Source organism: Pararge aegeria, assembly GCF_905163445.1.
Source record: "Pararge aegeria chromosome W unlocalized genomic scaffold, ilParAegt1.1 SUPER_W_unloc_1, whole genome shotgun sequence".
Classification (NCBI taxonomy): Eukaryota; Metazoa; Arthropoda; class Insecta; order Lepidoptera; family Nymphalidae; genus Pararge; species Pararge aegeria.
The window spans coordinates 131,196-150,812 of record NW_024396987.1 but is presented as its reverse complement, the minus strand read 5'-3'; the positions used below and the strand labels follow the sequence as shown (position 1 = coordinate 150,812).

General features: G+C 37.7%; 3 protein-coding genes across 3 annotated transcripts; 1 reads left to right on the top strand and 2 right to left on the bottom strand.

Annotated features, from left to right (window-relative positions):
* Positions 1 to 436: 436 nt before the first annotated feature.
* LOC120636739 lies at positions 437 to 1,995 on the bottom strand. Its single transcript, XM_039908297.1, has 2 exons — positions 1,128 to 1,995; positions 437 to 720 (listed from the first exon to the last, which is right to left on the bottom strand). Exons 1-2 carry the CDS (start codon positions 1,993 to 1,995, stop codon positions 437 to 439), a joined length of 1,152 nt encoding a protein of 383 aa, XP_039764231.1.
* A 2,448-nt stretch (positions 1,996 to 4,443) lies between these two features.
* LOC120636738 lies at positions 4,444 to 9,045 on the bottom strand. The gene has a single exon (XM_039908296.1). It carries the CDS (start codon positions 9,043 to 9,045, stop codon positions 4,444 to 4,446), a length of 4,602 nt encoding a protein of 1,533 aa, XP_039764230.1.
* Positions 9,046 to 12,810: 3,765 nt separating this feature from the next.
* LOC120636737 (proton-coupled amino acid transporter-like protein pathetic) lies at positions 12,811 to 16,832 on the top strand. The gene is made up of 4 exons (XM_039908295.1): positions 12,811 to 12,987; positions 15,571 to 15,709; positions 16,059 to 16,256; positions 16,723 to 16,832. Exons 1-4 carry the CDS (start codon positions 12,811 to 12,813, stop codon positions 16,830 to 16,832), a joined length of 624 nt encoding a protein of 207 aa, XP_039764229.1.
* Positions 16,833 to 19,617: the final 2,785 nt, after the last annotated feature.

Below are 19,617 nucleotides of genomic sequence, written 5' to 3'. Positions count from 1 at the left end.
AGTTCACAAGCCCAAGCGCTGCCCTTAACTGAGATACATTTTGGGGCAGAGGTAAATTTGCGATTGCTGCTACTTTATCCTTGTCAGTGTAAATACCATGCCGGTTTATTCTATAACCTAAATAACAAACTTCATCTTTAAAAAATTCACATTTTTCAAATTTAATTCGTAAAACTGCTTCTTGAAGTCTACGGAGCACAGCTTTCAAATTGTTCATATGCTTCACCTTATTGCACCCGGTTATACAAATATCGTCAATAAAACAAACCACGTTATCTATACCACGCAAAGTTTCTTCAATTAACTTTTTAAAAATTTCTGGTAAACATTTGAAATCAAAAGGTGCTCTCTTATACGTTCCGATATGTGTGGTGCTAGCCGTCTGCGGCTGAGATGACTCATGCAGATTTAATTGTAAATAAGCATTTTTTAAATCTTATTTAGTAAAATGCTCACCGCCACTCAGTGCTGCGAATAACTGTTCGATGCGCGGCAATGGAAAGTGGAAGTCTTTTAATTGTTTATTAACTGTTATATTATAGTCGCCGCATATGCGTATCGACCCATCCCTCTTTATAATAGGTACGATTGGTGTACCATAATCGGACCTTTCCACCTTAACTATGATTGATTCATCTTCTAGGCGGCGTAACTCACGCTCGACGGGTATGCGCAGCGCTAAGGGTATCGGTCGAGCTTTGCAAAATATCGGCTCGGTATCTTTTAATTGTAATTTAATCTCGGTTTTAAATGTGCCAATGCCATCTTTGAACTCGGAATAATCTCATCATTGTCACTAGTAATGTTAAGTAGGTTAATAGATTTTAATTTTAATTTTCGCAACCAGAGACGTCCCATCAACGGCGGTAATCCGTTATTGATAATAAATAACGGTAAGACAGCGTTCTCGCTCTCACGAGCTACGTGCACATAGGTATGACCGAGAGGCACAATCGCATCTCCCGTGTATGAACGAAACTTTACTTCATCTTTAATTATAGGCAAATGCGATAAATTACTGTCATAGAATTGCTTAGACACAGCCGATATTCTGCTACCTGTATCGACTTCGAAAAATATATTCTTATTTTCGACTTTTAAATTTAAATTATACGGATCGTCCTTACAGTTCGTTCCGGCTGAGAAATGATATAATCCATCACTCGCATCACTTTCCATGTCACTTTGCACAATATAATTTTGAGATTTGTATTGATCACTTTTACCATTTTTAGCACCTTTTCCGCACCGCACGGCCAGGTGCCCCGACTGGTTACAAGTATTACAGGTGTAGAATTTAAATTTGCATTTATTTGGCGGATGGTTCCTTCTTCCACACCGCCAGCAAGCGGACCTCAGCGTTCGCGAGCCGCTCGCGGTCGCGGCCGCCGCCGCCACGCGATGCACGCCGTCTCCGCCCTGCCCGAGTCCTGAGCTCCCTAAGCCCGGCGCTCCAACGACTGCAGCACTACTCGAAGCCGCCACCGCCGTGTGTCTCTCGGCTGCCTCCAATGCTAGCGCCAACTCCACCGCCTTTTTGTAATCTATCGTAGGTTCCGCGAACAGGCGAGACCGCATTTCTTCACTTCGCAAGCCGGAGACAAACTGATCCCTGATGTTCTCTTCCAGCAGTGCACCAAAGTTGCAATGTGTAGCAAGATGTTCGAGGTTTTGAAGAAACGCGCCCACGTTTTCGGTCTCCGCCTGCCGCCGTTGTCGAAACACGTGCCGCTCGGCGATTTCAGATCTCTTCGGTTCTAAATGCTCTCGAACTAACATCACCAACTGTTCGAACTCTTTGTCTTCTGGGTTATCCGGCGAACACAAATCACACATAAGTTCGTATGTGGCGGGGCCGACATGCGTTACCAACGTGGCCACCCGTAACTCACGCCCGATCGCATTTAGTAAAATGAACTGTTCTACGAGCCGCACATAGCAATCCCATTTTGCCCCCGCATGAATATCAAATTCATGTAACTTTCCGTAAGGCATAATGAAGATTTTTAAACAAAATTACCGAAAAACTGCGCCACTTGTAATTTGGAAGTGAAACACAAAGGCATTGAACTCAAAAAAAATATAAGTAGGTAATCACAAAATAAATGTCAAATAAAGTCTATTTGACATTTATTTTGTGATTACCTACTTATATTTTTTTACTGATACATTACAATAGGAAGGAAAATCAGAAGCATATTTAATACACCAGAGTATATGATGGTCGCCTGAGTCTCAATACAAAACTCAAATGTATTGCAAATGCAATCTTATTCATTTTAATTTTTCAATAATTAAATAAGACTTTTTAGCGCATCTGTAAAAATGTAAATTAATTTAGTTAACTATCTGGCATATATAATACATATATAAAATAGACTTACTATGCGTATATAAAATAAAATAAACTCTATTATATATAATAGAAGCCACTGCACAACACAGACACAGCCACAGATAAAGCTAGACACACTTCAGTAGAATACAAGATGTGTTTGTAGATGCATACTCAGTATCAGGGCACGACACGACGTATCCGCTAGGTTATATAGCTTTATACCATCTCGCTACGACCTATAGGTAAAAGCGTTGACCTTTTTTTTTGCGAAGCGAACCTGTAAAACAGTTGCAAAATAAAAGATAATAAACCCAGTCAATATCGTTCAAAGCTACATCAAATTAATAAGAGCTGTGAACATAATCCCCTCGAATGCAAACAAAGGCCTTTGTGAGTGTCCAGTTTCATATCCATCTTATAAACGAGTACTAATTCCCGACCTCCAATCAAAATAGCATGAGAGACCACCGGGAAAATTAATTGGGTAAAAACATCGCTTTAAATTAAAGATATTTCCTAGTCAATAAAACGAAACCGGGTTTATGACTATTATATTAGTTGACACAGATTATTTTTATTAGATTATAATCAGTACTGTCTATTTCATAATTACAAAATTACTAATCGCAAAGATAGTGTTATCAATGCTGATTTTACAACATAACTTTCACAGTCATTTTCGTCATAACTATCATTCGTCTATTCTTATGCATGATCTTCGTTTGTGCACATACTTCGATGAAATTATGACGGTGCATAATGAATAAATATTTGAAAATTTAATTTATGTACATAAAAATATTTAAAAAGAAAGACGGTTACAATATTAATATTAGAATTAAAAATAAACTTGTAGTGCAGTTTACTTGGCTGCATAAAATTATAATTCATTTTATAACATAACAGTTTATATAAAACGTAAGCTTATAGTGAAGTCCTATTATATTATACTAAGATAAACTTCATATCTAAATATTAATTAGACTGTTCGACCTACAGGTGGATTCTTCTTAGACCAGGGTGCGTTTGGAACCCTCCTAGCTTTAGTTTCAAGTTAATGAATACAGTTATCACCATCACCTAACATTAGTGGTAACATGTTAAATGTATGAACGCTTCATAAGTGTCTATGATAAGGTCAACGTGAATAAAACATTTTTGAATTTGAATATTTTGATGTTCTATTCGAATGATTTGATTTTATTTAAAAAAATGTGTTATGTATTCGTTGCAGACTTTTTTCGTCGGTTACTTTTTGGCCTACAAAAAAAAAAAGATGAGCCGTCATAGGACTCGTGGCAGATGTGAAACATGGATACCATTTTGTATAGAAAATTATATGCATGAATGATGAAAGGTTGGTTTATTAAAGGTAAATAATAAATATAGCATAACGTTAGGAGCAAGACAAATTCTATTTTCCATACATTTGAAATACTTATATAAAATTCTTAATGACAAGGTTGCTTGGATTCTTAATGACAAGGTTGCTTGGAAGCATCCGGCTCCGCTTTCATCTCTCACAAGATAGAAGAATGAATTTTGTAATGTAAAATGTAAATTGTTAATGTTGGAAAAGAGCAACTGCTGAGTTTCTTGCCGGCTTCTTCTCGGTAGAATCTGCCTTCCGAACCGGTGGTAGAGTCACTACACACAGACAGACTTGACGTTTCAAAAGTGCTTATATTAGGCCTACTTGAAATAAATGAATTTTGTTTTTTTTTTTTTTGAAATCATATTTTATCTTCATTACTCGAAAAAAACATAACCCCATTAGTAATTATACCCATTATCTCGTCATAGATGGTTGGTGGGATTTAACTATTATCACTAGCTAGTGATACCAACCAGGACAGACGGTGTTTATTAAAATAAGGTTCACTTTTCTTCGATAGGGTTCTTTCCAACAAAAATGCGGGTTTCATCTATAACGATTTATTTGCGACTGACTTACATTACATGCACAATTTTATAAGTGTTATTGATACTTAATTAAATAGATGTCTCTCAACTAATTACATAGATATATAATACCAGTGATTATAATAGACAGGTAGTTCTAGACATACCGCCCACCAAAACGATAGTTTTAAATAATAGTGTTATTAATTCTCAGGTTCGGTCGGGAGTAGTATAATCTTAGATAGGGGTCTTTTTAATTCTTTATTGCCTTTGCATTCGACGGTGACTACTCTTACGAGATTATCTGATCCAGGATGCAGGTATTTGATTCTACCTAGTAACCATTTGGTAGGGGGTGTATTTTCATCTTTAATAATGACAATATCTCCTACTTTAGGTGACGGAACTGCAACCTGCCATTTATATCTTTGTTGCATAGTGTTGAGATATTCAGTCTGCCACCTGTGCCAAAAATGTTGTGTCATCTTTTGTACGAGCTGCCATCTAGTAAGAGCACTAATATTTTTGTTCGTATAGTTTAGGTCGGGGACACTGATAAGAGGCTCGCCGACTAGAAAATGACCCGGCGTTAATGGTGTCTCAGAAGTGTTGTCTATCAAGCAGAGCGGACGAGAGTTGAGACAAGCTTCTATCTGCGTCAAGAGGGTAGACATCTCTTCATATGTTAATCTGGTATCTTTGTTCACTCTTGCTAGATGACGTTTTGCTGATTGAACTCCGGCTTCCCATAAGCCTCCATATGAAGGCATTCTTGGCGGTATAAAATGTGCCTTTGTTCCATCATTGGCTAAGAGTGCGGCAACTTCTTCTGTCAGATCGTTCTTTCCCTTTTGAAAGATCTCCTTTAATTCTTTAGCAGCGCCGACAAAATTAGTTCCGTTGTCACTCCACAAATTTGAACAGTGGCCTCTACGTGCAACAAATCGTCGAAATGCTGCTATAAATGCTTGTGCAGATAGATCTGTGACTACTTCAAGGTGTATGGCACGCGTAGACATACAAACAAACAAACATATATAGCCCTTGGTGGCGTGATGTCCGCGGCCTTTAGATGTTCGAATAAAAACAGGTCCAGCATAGTCAACGCCACTGTTTAGAAACGCTCTGTTTGGGTTAACTCTCATAGCTGGTAACTGACCCATAAATTGAGATTTTGTCTTCGCTTTATCAATAATGCAAGTTTTGCAGCTACGATTGTATTTCTTTACAGCTGATTTTAAGCTAATGATCCAATATTTGGTTCTAAGGTAAGCCATCATGAGCTGTATTCCACCATGAAATGTTTTAATGTGCGCTTCTCTTATTAATAGTTTAGTAATATGCTGATGAGACGGTATAATAATTGGATGCTTACTTGTCTCCGCCACTGATGAATTTTGTAGCCTTCCTCCTACTCTTATTAATCCTTTCTCGTCTAAATAAGGTGCATATGTAATCAGCGAACTTCTTATCTTAACTCTTCCGTCCCTTTTTAGATGTTCGATTTCCTTTCCATAAACTAAATATTGATAATATTTTATGCAGTTTTCTAAAATTTTATCTAATTCTTCCGGAATTAAATGTCTTGGTTTTGCAGGTGTTTTCTTATCCTTTAACATTCTTCGGCAGTAAGCTAATACGCGTTTCATTTTTAATATATCTGAAAATTTTTCCCATATTGGCATTTCTTCAACCATAGCATGGAAAACCGATTTCTTAATTTCTATGTAAGTCTGTGGTATATCGCAACTGTTGATTTCGAGTTCTTTAGTATGCAACCATTCAGGTCCAGTCCACCAATGCTTCAAATCAGCCAGGTCAATCGCATGTATCCCCCTTGTTGCAATATCAGCGGGATTGTCAGCAGTTTGGACGTGTCTCCAGTTACCGTTACCTAATATTTGTGTGATATCGGCGACTCTGTTGGCTACAAATGCTTGCCAACGACTAGGGTGTGATTGTAACCAAGACAGCACTACCATCGAATCTGTCCATGCAAAAATCTTTTCCTTAGGAACACTTAACAATTCTTCAAGGTCGCTTATAAGCTGTGCGAGTAATACTGCAGCACAAAGTTCTAACCTTGGTACTGACAACTGCTTTAAAGGAGCAATCTTAGTACGCGATGCAATCATTGTTACGTGTACCACATCATGTCCTTCGGTATCATTGGTAGAAGTCTCAACAATTCTCAAATAAACAACAGCAGCGTATGCCTGAGTGGATGCATCTGCAAAACCGTGTATTTGTACGTCCTTATTATTGTTTGTTGTCTTCAACCATCGCGGTATCTTTAGGTGTTGCAGATGTATTAACTCTCCTCTATACTTCATCCATTCTTCTCTCAATTCTACGGGTAGTTCATCGTCCCAACCTAAACTGCAGAGCCACAATTTTTGGATTAAAACTTTAGCCATTACAATTACTGGTGCAAGCCATCCGAACGGGTCAAACAAGCGGGCGACGTCGGACAAAATGGATCTCTTCGTTATAGGACTTCGCATTTCAGGTAAGTTTACTGTTATTCTAAATGCGTCATCTTTTTTGTCCCAATTCAATCCAAGAATCTTTATAAATTTATCTAATTTTATTTCTATTTTATCCTTTGTAGTGTTATCTCCTCGTTTTAAGAAGTCTAAAACTTCATCCGAATTACTTGACCATTTTTGCATCTCAAACCCACCCCTTCGTAGTATTGTGTTTATTTCATTACACATTTTCTTGGTTGATTCTATATTTTCACGTCCAGCCATTAAATCATCCATGTAAAATGCTTGTTTTATTACAGGTGCTGTTTCGGGGAATTCGTGTTCTTCATCATCGGCTAGCTGATTTAATGTTCGGACACTTAAAAAGGGTGCTGCGGCTGTGCCGAATGACACCGTTGTCAATTTGTAACTAGTCAGGTCTTCGTCTTTGCTATCTCGCCAAACGATACGTTGTAAATTAGTGTGGTTTTCGGTCATGTTAATCATTCTATACATTTTTACTATATCGCCCACGACACATATTTTATGTTTTCTCCATGAAATAATCAAGCTACGAAAGTCAGGTTGCAAAACAGGTCCAACCATCATGTTGTCATTTAGAGATCGACCCTTTGTCCCCTTGGCAGACGCATCGTACACATCACGGACCCTTGAGGTATCTTTATCTTCCCGTATTATGGCGTGGTGTGGCAAGTAGATAGCCAGTTTGTTATCCGGTGTATCTGACATCTTCATATGACCCATCTCTTGATATTCTTTAATAACTTTAGTGTACTCTTTTTTCAGATTCTCATCCCTTTCAAATTTTTTCTCTAGTTGTTTGAATCTAACTACAGCTTGTTGCTTTGTATCACCGCATAAATTAACTGTTTCTTCAATGTTTTGTTTTAAAGGTAAGTGGACTGTATATCTTCCATTTTCTTCTCTTATAGTTGTATTTTTATATATTCTTTCACATTCTTCCTCTTCCTTTGTTAAAAATTTCTTTTTCTTGTAAGATTCTGTCTCTATTTCCCAGAACTGCCTTAAAAGGTCATTGTCTTCACGGACCATACTTGTAACATGCATTGTAATAAATTTATTATCTGTTTTAGGCTTATCTTCCTTTTGACCTGATAATATCCATCCTAAAGTAGTCTTTTGTGCCACCACACCATCAGGCATCTTCACCAAACCCTCTTCTATAATTTTAGAAAATACGTCAGCGCCGAGCAATATGTCAACTCTACTTGGCGTACTATATGTAGGATCGGCCAATTGCAGTTTTTGTAGTTCTGCCCAGTTCATTGTGATGTGCTTCGAAGGTAACATTGTAGATATTGTTTTTAATACATAAGCTTTAACTCGAATCTCTTTATCTTCACAGAACCGGGACAAAACCGACAGATTAACTAAATGCTTGATGGCTATCTGGGTTCCTTCTCCCACTCCAGAGACTATACCGTTAATTTTCAATCTTGACAGGCCTAATAATTCAACGGTTCTCGCAGACACAAATGAAGCCTCAGACCCTTGATCAATAAGAGCACGAAGAGTGTGTTTTTCCCCATTTTGGGCTCTAATCTGTACCTGTGCCGTAGCCAATAACACCTTATGACCTTGTTGTTCTTTTGAGAAGTGTGCATTTGTAATTTTGTGTTCTGGGTGTGTTTCGTCTTCTTTATCTTCTTTTTTTTGTGTTTCTTCTTCTTTTTGTTCAGAAATTTGATGTAAGAGCGTGTGGTGCTTCCTTCGGCATACTCGACATCTTGTTTTGTTTTTGCACAGAAATACGCTGTGGTTTGGGATCAAGCAGTTAAAGCAAAGGTTGTTTCTTTTCACAAAACAGTGACGCTCTTCTACAGGCTCTTTGATGAAAGGATTACAATTTTGAATATAATGATCACTAGCATTACAGTATGTACAAATTTGGGATGTATTTGCTATAAAATGGGCGGATTCGTATACATCGCCTTCTTCAGTTTTGACATGGTACGACCTTTGAATTGATTGCTTCTGCGTGCTTGTCGTAGGTGCGATGAGTTCTAACGTCCGAAACTTCGATTCTAAGAATTTCTTCATTTCTTCCCAAGTTGGCATCTCATCAGAGTTTTCTTTGTACGCGTGCTCTTCCCAGTCCTTTTGTGACTCCGGGTCCAATTTTTGACTAACCAAAAATATAATCACTGGATCCCAAGAGTCAGTGCTTAGGTGCAAATTACGCAAACTGCTTATACACTCCGTCGTTGTATCTAATACAGTTTTTATGTGTATTGCTGACTGGTTGGTTATTTTCCTTTGGCCAAATAATCTTTTTAATAAAGAATTTGCGATCATCCTCTTGTTTCCAAATCGCGATTTGAGCACATCCCATGCCTGTGTATAATTATTTTCTGTAATTTGTATGTTTCGTAATAATATTTCTGCTTCACCGGAAACGCTAGTTTTTAAGTAGTGTAATTTTTGCACATCGCTAATTGAAGTATTGTGAACCAGCGCTAGAAACAAGTCCTGATATGTAGGCCAATCTTCATATTTTCCCGAAAACGTAGGGAGTTGAATCCGAGGTAACCTTGCAAATGACAGCTGACCATCATGTGATAAATTAGACGAGGTAGAAGTATCTGTAACCCTTTGTTGTGATTTTGATAGTACGTCGGACAAATCAGCGTGAATACATAAGTATAGTTCTTCAATTTTATAGAACTCCTCATTCAAAAAATAAGGCAAAACTCCCCTTTGTTCTCTCGGTGTGCATCTTGTTAGGTTGTTATGAGCTAGTTTAAATGTATCCCAATATTCTTGAATTGACTTCAATCTTGCCCTTATATATCCATCAGTAAGCCTTTGTTTAGGACATTTCTTAATATTCGTTTGTGCCTTTTGCAACATCTTCTAATGTAGATAAATATCCACTTTGCTCATAAGTAGGTGTTGTCATTGTTTACAACTCCTTAAACAACAAAATCCCAAATATAAACTTATTCCAAAGAAATGTATTTATTTCTTCTATAAAACTTGTTTACTACAATTAATATGATAGTATTATATTGCATCAGTCTTCATTCGCTTCGATAAATTTTACCTGCGAAAAGGTCGCCTATTGTTCTCAATGTTGAGTCGCCTTGCTAAAATCCCGTCAATCAATCCGGCTCGTTTTAACCACTATGTTTATTAAAATAAGGTTCACTTTTCTTCGATAGGGTTCTTTCCAACAAAAATGCGGGTTTCATCTATAACGATTTATTTGCGACTGACTTACATTACATGCACAATTTTATAAGTGTTATTGATACTTAATTAAATAGATGTCTCTCAACTAATTACATAGATATATAATACCAGTGATTATAATAGACAGGTAGTTCTAGACAGACGGCTTTACGTGCTCCCCGATGCACGTGGCTTGGCACTGCCTCTTCTAACTCCGGGCTCGAATAAAAAAATATTTGACAAAAAAAAAACAAATATACCGAGAAATTTTTGACCTGACCGGCAATTCGAATAAAGACCTCGTCTGAAGTTAACCAAGCTAATGAATATACCAACAGGCAGTTAGAAACAAATTTAATTCCATTGATTTGGAAAACATAAGCAAACTCATATTTTAAGTTATCATATAGTACTCGAAAGAAACCCCATGGCTATTAGAGATACGAAACTATAAGTATCAGAATAAACGTCTGATTGCGGGGAATAACATTGTACTTTGGTTTAGACTGTAGGCTAGGTACCTGGAGACCCGGGGTTGTGATGGAAACGGCTGGGATGCACCTCGACCGGGCCGGGGCAGCTCGCCGTAATAAAATTGTAAACAACCTTTGATGTCATGCCCTCGTCCTTATGAAGGCATATCTAAGCAATTACTAACTCAAGATTGAGTTCACATTTATATTGGCTCTTTACTTTATACACCCTTTGTATATTAGTATCAAGTTTTTTTTTTAAAAGAAGGTAGGTAAGTGGGTACTTATTTATTTAATACTTTTATTTTCGTTCTCATTTTTAGGTTATTTATTGAGTTTTATATGAAGACCTCTCTGGCGCAGCGGTGAGCGCTATGGTTTAAATTAGAGGTCCCTGGTTCGATTCCCAGCCGGGAATTTATTATTCCCAATTTTCCTCTACTCTGGTCTGGTGGGAGGCGTCTGCCATGGCTAGTTACCTCCCTACCGATAAAGACGTGCCGCTTGGCCTTTAGTTGAAAGCGAAAGGGGTAGGAGTTAAATTCAACTGCCATACTTCCTAACAGGTTAGCCCGCTACCATCTTAGACTGCATCGTTACTTACCACCACGTGAAAGTCAAGTACAGTCAAGGGCTAACTTGTAGTGAAAAATAATAATTAGATACTTACTTTTTAATAGTTAGGTATTAACAGTTTACTTTATACATAACTAGTTGTCCTGGCGAACTTCGTATCGCGGATCTTTTTTTTTGATGAATGTTATATTTCAATACTTATTATCCTATTCCAACGATTTCCATGTAATTTAGTATACAGGGGGTTTCAGGGGCGATAAATAGATCTAGCTTGGATTCATTTTTAGAAAATGTCATTTTATTTGTGTTTCCCGGTGATAACCGATTTGATGCAGACGAAGTTGCACGGGTCAGCTAGTATAGAATTATATCCTACAAACAGTTCACTGCTGGGCTAAAGGCCTTTCCCAACGGGAGGGTTTGCCCTTTATAGCCACGTTAGCAGGCGGGTTGGTGTTCGCAAAATATGGTAGTAGTAGCACAGAGTACGCTGCTGTCCACACTCTATTATATTCCCTTAGTCACCTCGTACGAAAACCGCGGGAAGAGAAGTGGTGGTGACAACAGTATTCTAATTAAAATTCAAAATTTATTTAATAACAGTAGGCCTAATTAATAAATATACTACGACAATACACACATTGCCATTTAGCCCCAAATTAAGCGTAGTTGTGTTATGGGTACTGAGATAGCCGATGAATATTTTTTTATGAATATAATACACATAAATACTTATAATATACACTGAAAAACATTCATGTTCACCACACAAACATTTTCCAGTTGTGGGAATCGACCGACACGACCTTGGACCTTGGGTCGCTGCCCACTGCGCCACTCGGCCTAATTATAATATAAGAAACGTCAAATATGTCTGTTTGTAGTAACTTTTCCACTAGTTCAGAGAGCAAATTCTACCGAGGAGAAGCCGGCAAGAAACTTAGCACTTAGGTACTCTTTTCCATCATCTCTATCGATTTACTGTCACCACACGAGCTAATACAGTAGCCATCGTACAAGATTTACCCGCTCGAAAAAGAGGATTCGTTTTTGCACATCAAACTCTGTATCGTCGAAGTAATATAGACCTAATATCACTCGTTTTAAATCGCAAATTCTGTACTGATTCTTTTTTTATAAAAGTTCTGTCAAAACTCCGAGCTGTAGGCAAATTTGAGTTTTAACATTGTAAATAAGATCTATTTTATTTCGATGTTCAAGTATTTCCATATTCCAAAACGTCTCACCGATTGCGCGCTAAAAAATCTTTCGCTAAGGATACAGATCGGCACAGACTATCACTCCTAGCATTGCGGCCCGGTAATTATATGTTGATGATGATGATTTAGATGATATATAAACGGCATATCAAGGAATCGTTGCAAGAGTTACACAAGTTTAAGAAGTTGTCACTCGCTAGATTGCAAGATTTGTTGCGAGCTCCGAAATCGTCTACGATTAAGTAGGTACCTTTTCTTTTTAACGGGCTGACCTCTAAGGTCTTACGGATCTGAAACGTGGCCGCTTACTATGATCCTCATAAGAAGGCACTCAGCGGGCGATGGAGAGAGGAGTATCTCTACGCAATCAATGAAATGAGGAGACCAGTAGAAGAACTAACGTTTTCCCTTACTTTCTTCTTCCATAAAGGGTTATCTTAAGGCGATAAAGACGCCTTTACACATTTTATATATTTTTATTTGTTTCGCTCACATCTTGCTTTCTCCGTTAATTTGTGCAATAAACACTTTATCTATCTATCTAAATATGGGTACCGACATAGCTCAACGAATCTCAAAGCGGAATGGTCTAAGAGAACCGATGGACGTTGGGCCCCAAGATGCTAGAATGGCGACCCCTCACAGGTAAACTCAGCGTTGGTCGGCCCCCAACGAGGTGGACAGGCGACATCAAATGGGAGACGTTGGAAACAACCGGCCAAGAACTGTTTATTGTGGAACTGCTTAAAAAAGACCTGCCATCCTTACAAAAGACCTGTCTAAGCGGTCTCTACATGGCAACGAATTTTTAACATGAAATAAAGTACAAAAGCAGTAAACTCCAATCAAATCACCCTAACAAGTGGTTGTTAAATTTAACTTAAAATGTTTTAAAGATGCAGTTTTAGATGGTAACGGGTTAGTGGTATGGCAGTTATGATAAGCCGAGACCCCTAATCGGTTAGTGCGCGACATTGTACCGGAAAATCTCTTAGTGGCCCGACTTTTTCGTCGTACCTAATAAGCTGAAGCCACAGAATTAAGAACACACAGAAACCGTGTACACACTTCAGTAGTGTTTCGGAACAGGCGGTTAGTCACTTTATGCCATTAAGCATTTGACAGTAATTATTTGACCACTAATGTTCTAAACGTTTACCATAAAATTGGGAAAATGGGAAAAGTTTGTGAGCTAGCAAACTTCCCCGTATGTGAGATGAGATGTGCGAGAGCAATTTTCATTGTTTTGACACAATGATGGTGATGTATATTCTTCATTCTTTAGCTAAAGCTTTTCACTAGAGAAAGATCACCAATTAGAAATTCCAAATCTCCGCCGCCGTCATCGAATCTGCGACCCCTATATTTAACAGTCCAAAGCGGTCACAACTACGCCACGGAGGTCGTCAAAAACCTATATTAACACAAATCTCCGTGTACCTAGACTGTCTAGAACTATATATGAAATGGTATAGTATCGTGAATTTTTTACTCGATTAGATACCGTACACCGTACAGCGTACAATAAAATGCAATTTCATCGTTCGACATATGAGCGAGGGGTGAAGACCCTTATGGATGGCCGGCGGAGATTTATTAAGTGGAAAATATGCGTATTTTAACCGCCTTCAAAACGGAGGAGAATTTTTTCAACGCGATTATTTTGTTTTAACGAATATACGGTCTTATCTTCGTCAAATTTAGTTTGTATAATTCAAATATAATCTTATATTGAAGCGGTGATAACCCAGTGTGTAAGACTTCGACTTCACTTTCGAGGGGGCGAGTTCGAATCCCGACACACACCTCTTACTTTTTTAAGATATGCGCGTTGTTGGCAATTGAAATATCACTTGCTTCAACGGTAAAGGAAAACTTCGTGAGGAAACCTGCATGCCTGAGAGTTCTCCATAATGTTCCCAAACGTGTGCGAAGTCCACCAATCCGCGCTGTGCCAGTGTGGTGGACTACGGCCTTAACGGAGAATACTGTGTAGGAGAGGATCAACAATCCTATACGGAATGGCGGCCTTCAACATTACATGTTATCATAGCGATAATAACCGGGACTTACCCCTTAAGTAAACCCACTACTAAACGATTTTTAGCACGACCTGGAAATCGAAGCCAGTACCTCGTGATTCATAAAAAATATATAAATATGTACTACATTTGTGTCAATATCATTTAACTAATTGATATAATATAGTAAATTATATACCTACTTTTATAAATAGTTGTTTACATTGATACCTCCTTCCCTGTTCTCGGGCCGCACCTCACGCCGTAGAAATAAATTCCACCCTCATCATCTGGATGCCTGGTACTCTTTTACTGTTCGAAATACCAGATCATTTCTACTGCGCACTTGCAAATTGTGAAACAATCTCCCATCTGATGTGTTTCCTCACAAATACAATCTAGGGTTATTCAAGGGGCGGATAAACAAATTCCGAAACCGAAACAAAAAGCCGGCAACGCATCGGTGGCTCCTCTGGTGCTGCAGATGTCTGTTAGGGTTATTTATTAATTAAAGATTATTTACTGTCAAACTTTTACTGTAAATGTTAAATGTATAAAATAACATAATCAAGATCCTAGTATGACTAGAGAATTGTTATTTCCGGATGTTAATTATGAATGTAATTATTATAAATACTGTTTATGGTAGATTTCTAATATTTGTTTATTCAACAATTATTTAAAATAGACTAAATGAATAATTATATTAATATTAAGTAAAATTGTATAAGATTTAACATGGATTGCGAGTTCGTTTCCGGTTCGCGCATTTTTGCTAAATATCACGTGATCAACAACAATTTAGGAAGGGACAAAGATGGCGCCTCGGGGGCCATTCTACGAAAATTTAGGCATTCGAACGCGAACGTTCAATGAAGTAGCAACTTGTGTTAATTAGTGTCGAGTGATAAATTAAAATAGAAGTGTAAAACTAATAAGGAAAATAAAAGTCAATAAATAATAAAAAAGTTGTTTGAACTCTTGGCCGTTGCCAATATGTCTATGGGCGGCGGTGATCACTAACATCAGGTGACCCACTTGCTCGTTTGCCCGCTGTTAATAAAAAAAAAAAAATATAGACCACTGATGGTACGGAACAAAAGTGTTTACGTCTTAGGTATTTCACTGACACTTTTTGAGAAGATGCTCCTAGAGCTATCTTTTAAACGAGCGTATAGAAGGAGCTCGCTTGGTTGGCTCCGGCAACTCGTTCCATCATTCCTGCACAAGACTATTAAAAGAGCGCAGGCTGGGATTACAAACTGTGGCCTTCATCTTTAATCTGCTCTCTAGGTACATTCAGAACCGCCGACTTATTAATGTGTATTAACGTTATTTAATTAATTTCTCTTCTCACAGGTACTTTCATCAGTAACAGATTATAAGTTATCAATGAGCATTCTTATTTTGATAATAACTGCGCCACTGATTGCTCTGTGCTTGATAAGAAGTTTGAAATATTTAGCGCCGTTTTCATTAGTTGCCGATTTAATTATTGGTGAGCTCCTGTCAAACAAAACAATTGCTTTGTGCACAGAATGATTTACAATTGTTTATTTTTATTAATAAGATGGTTAATGTAGAACTGTCATTCTGTACTCAAAACAGCGCCCCACATCGGATAATACTGGTACTATTAACAACTGGGCTTAACAGTTTCTATGGAGATACATGCGCCAGCTACGTAGTACCCATGTTTTTTAATAGATGGCGCTGTTTATACAGTTGCTCCTAAGTAATAAAGGCTTGTCTTTCAAACTAATTTTGTTCCGCTAACGAGGGGAATATTCCGGAAAAAATGAAATGCTTGAATACTAACATTATGTACTGTAAACTTAATTTTTCAGTTACATGCGTCCTAACCACGATGTACTACAGCATATCAGTAGCAGCTGACCTGAACAAGCGACCTGTATGGAAGAGTACGCATGGTTTACTCCGTTTCCTTGGCATATGCATATATAGCATCAACGGAATAGGCGTGACTCTACCTATTGAGAACAATATGCGGAGACCGGTGTATTTCAGGGCTGTTTTGCAATGGGGTAATTATATTATTATCGTCAACACGTTTCCCGTACAACTTCCTTACTTCATAAGTAAATTATTTCCCGTTATTTCCCGTTTCATCGCAACACAATACATCTCGACCCTCCGCATCGCACCCGCCTACCCGCGCTTTTAATACGTTTTTAATAAGTTGGTAATGAAGCCATTTCTGTTGTAGGTACATATTTCTTTTTAAAAAAAAATTACAGAAAATAGGGCCATCCGTCTCTAGGGGATACAGTGCGAAAAGAATAGAAATACTTTTAGACAAGTCAAATTAGTTTAATTATTTGTGTACAAAAGAATCTGCACCAGTGCAGCGAAATCTCATGTTTGTTTCTTGTTGCATCTAGAATCCTGAGTGTATCGGGGGGTTTAGGGGCGCCCAAAACAAATTCAGCATAAACCCTTAGTTGAATACTCTATAAATAAATAAATATAAAGGAACGGTTCCTGTTACAGGTATGCCATTTGTAGTAACATTGGTCATGATAATTGGATTCTTCGGTTACTGGGCTTGGGGAGAACAGTGCCGCTCCCCGTTCACAGTTCACATGCCTTCGAATACGTAAGTTCACAACCTCTGTAACCTGTTACAACCTTTTTTAATCTTAAATTTTGTAACCTTAGTAACCAAACTTACTCGCATTAATAGTCTTCAAATCGTAATTAAATCATTTAAAACTGTACGATCTTAAGGCTGTATAATTTAAATATACTTCACGTTTTGTTTTAGAATTATGATCCTTATTTTTAGGATGTCAAATGGACTGTAATTTTAAAATAAGTATTTTTTTAGTAGTATAAAGTATTACTTAAATCTATGGTAGAAAACCCCCAAACATTGTAAAAGTTAAAGAATTAGTTTTTGAATACATCCATCTTACTAAGTGACCCTTAAACTACAGTAGATTCTATCATAACACGACTCTACAAAAAAAATTTCGTTCTTTGTCCTAAAGTTTATACTATTATTTTCCAGTTAGTTATGCACAAAAACGAAAAGAAAATACTTTTTTTCGGTATAAAGTTTGCTTTTGTGATAGTTATAATAATAATACTAATTTTTCAATTTTTTCATACATTTTAATTGATTTTAATATTTTTAAAAAGACCGCGCGGTGAGAGTGGGGTATTAACGTTTACACTGTGCCGCTAGATGGCACCCAAGTGATAAACAACCATCAGGTGTTATTTACAAGCCCAGAATAACTTAAAATGTCGTCACGAAAGTGCAATTAATACGATGCTGATGCATTTTGTTTTATATGTGGTCAATTATAACAGTCTTCTAAGCACAAAAGCAAAGTTTTTCATGCCATATATTTTTTTTCCGTCTTGTTACGACCTAAACTACCGAAATTTTCAAATCAAAGTCAAATTTCATGTTGATGAATAATTTATTCATGTCCATTTGAGAACATTATGCCCGTTTTCACTAGGAATTTCACCTAGGAAAGACCTAGACCTGATTTCGAATCCCACCACGCACCTCCAACTATTCAAAGTTATGTGTGTTTTCAGCAATTAAAATATCAATTGCTTCAGCGGTGAAGGAAAACATCGTGAGGAAACCTGTATGCCTGAGAGTTTTACATAATGTTCTCAAAGGTCTGTGGAGTCCACCTATCCGCACTGGGCCAGCGTGGTGGACTACGGCCTTAATTCTCATTGAGTGTGGAGACCCGTGCCCTGTAGTGGGCCGGTAATGGGTCGATATGCTGACTTGTTAGCACTGGCGTGCACTGGGTTTCTTACCAGGTTATGCATACAGCAGGAAAATTGCATAAAACGGCAAAAATCCTTCTCTTATACGAGGTATATATAAACTTTAGGGTAGGCAGTGCTTTTGTGCATGTATGAGGTGCGAGCCACTGCTTGTTACCTAAGTGACGTTTTACGCCTTAGGCTGCCTGGAACAGAACGCTATGAAGCTATAAGGTCACCGAATTGCTCTTTATATCTAAATTGCTCCGTGTATTCTTATTTTCTGTTATTTTCTTTTTCTGTTGTGTACAATATACTCGTAAGTTCATTCATTAATTCATTCACTTATTCATATAATCGATTGGTTACATTTAACAGGAGGCGTGGAGTATGGGAACGTTTATATAGAACTGTATACGTGTTCATGATATCGTGTCTGTCAATAGCATTTCCGAATATGAGCAATTGGATGAGTTTTGTGAGAATAATAATTTTATATGCCTATTTATTTTTTCATACCTTTAAAATCCTGTTCTAAAAAACTGGTTATTTTTGTCTTTACTGTTTTTTGTACCGCGTGGTGATGGCAGACCAGAATACAGTTGTCACTCCCCCCTCCAGCGGGTGTCGTACGAGGCGACTAAGGTAATCTAACACCGCCCGACGCAAGGTATCACTAGCCCGTCTGCCCAGCGTGGTGATTATGGGATACTCCCCCCGTTGGGAGTAGTGTTGCCCAAATTCAGTCTTGGTCTTGCAGTCTTGGTCTTGTTCTTGCGTTTTTGCAAGACCAAGACCAAGAACAAGACCGCGTATTTTTAGCAAGACCAAGACCAAGACTGACCGTGCAAGACTTGAGCAAGAACAAGACATAGCCTGCAAGACGTTCTTGCGTCTTGCAGCTAGGACTTAGCGCTATTTCACGGAGTAGTTAGGTGTAACAGTTCGGTGTATAGGTAGGTAGGTACGCTTAGGAATTCTATGAGACGCAAAAAACTATATCAAAGAATATGAAAAACTGGACCTATGCGCATTACGACTAATACCATAAACATAGCGAATAAAAAAATATCTATTAAAATCAAACTGAGTGCATGCATAGTTATGTTTTAACCATCGGCACTTTGATAATGCGGCATCAAAGGTTTTGTACTTACTTCTCAAAGAAATTTGACGCTTTTCGGAAGTACATGGTTATGATACACGCGCCGGCGGCTTCTTTTGAAATGTAAAACAATCGTTGCCGCCGCGCCGAAATCATAACATTTGACACTATTCATGCAAAATAATTTCGAATTTTAAGAGTACCTACAGGTGTTCCAAAGAATAAATAAGTTTCAGAGTGCTTAGAATGAAAATGAATACATTATACTGATCACGCAAGTAGTATTATGATTAGGATAAAATGGTGAGGATAGGTAGTAGATGTCATAATAATTCATTCTAGTAAGTAATTATAATATTGATTACTTATATGGTTTTAAACTAATTACTTAGGTACTATTATTGTACATTTAGTCATTATATTTCTTAAGTTTTTACAAGAAAAAATAGCAAAAAAGTGTTCGAATATCTCTGAGAGAGATGATGAGAGTAAGTATTTACTAGCTGTGCCCGCGACTTCGTCCACGAGGAATAGTAACTTTAGAG

Coding starts and splice junctions, on each gene's coding strand:
- LOC120636739 (XM_039908297.1), bottom strand. CDS start 1,995: ATGCCTTACGGAAAGTTACATGAATTTGATATTCATGCGGGGGCAAAA. Junction 721..1,127: donor TTTCTCAGCCGGAACGAACT/GTAAGGACGATC, acceptor TACAATTAAAAG/ATACCGAGCCGATATTTTGC.
- LOC120636738 (XM_039908296.1), bottom strand. CDS start 9,045: ATGATCGCAAATTCTTTATTAAAAAGATTATTTGGCCAAAGGAAAATA.
- LOC120636737 (XM_039908295.1), top strand. CDS start 12,811: ATGCTAGAATGGCGACCCCTCACAGGTAAACTCAGCGTTGGTCGGCCC. Junction 15,710..16,058: donor AGTTGCCGATTTAATTATTG/GTGAGCTCCTGT, acceptor TTAATTTTTCAG/TTACATGCGTCCTAACCACG. Junction 16,257..16,722: donor CAGGGCTGTTTTGCAATGGG/GTAATTATATTA, acceptor TTCCTGTTACAG/GTATGCCATTTGTAGTAACA.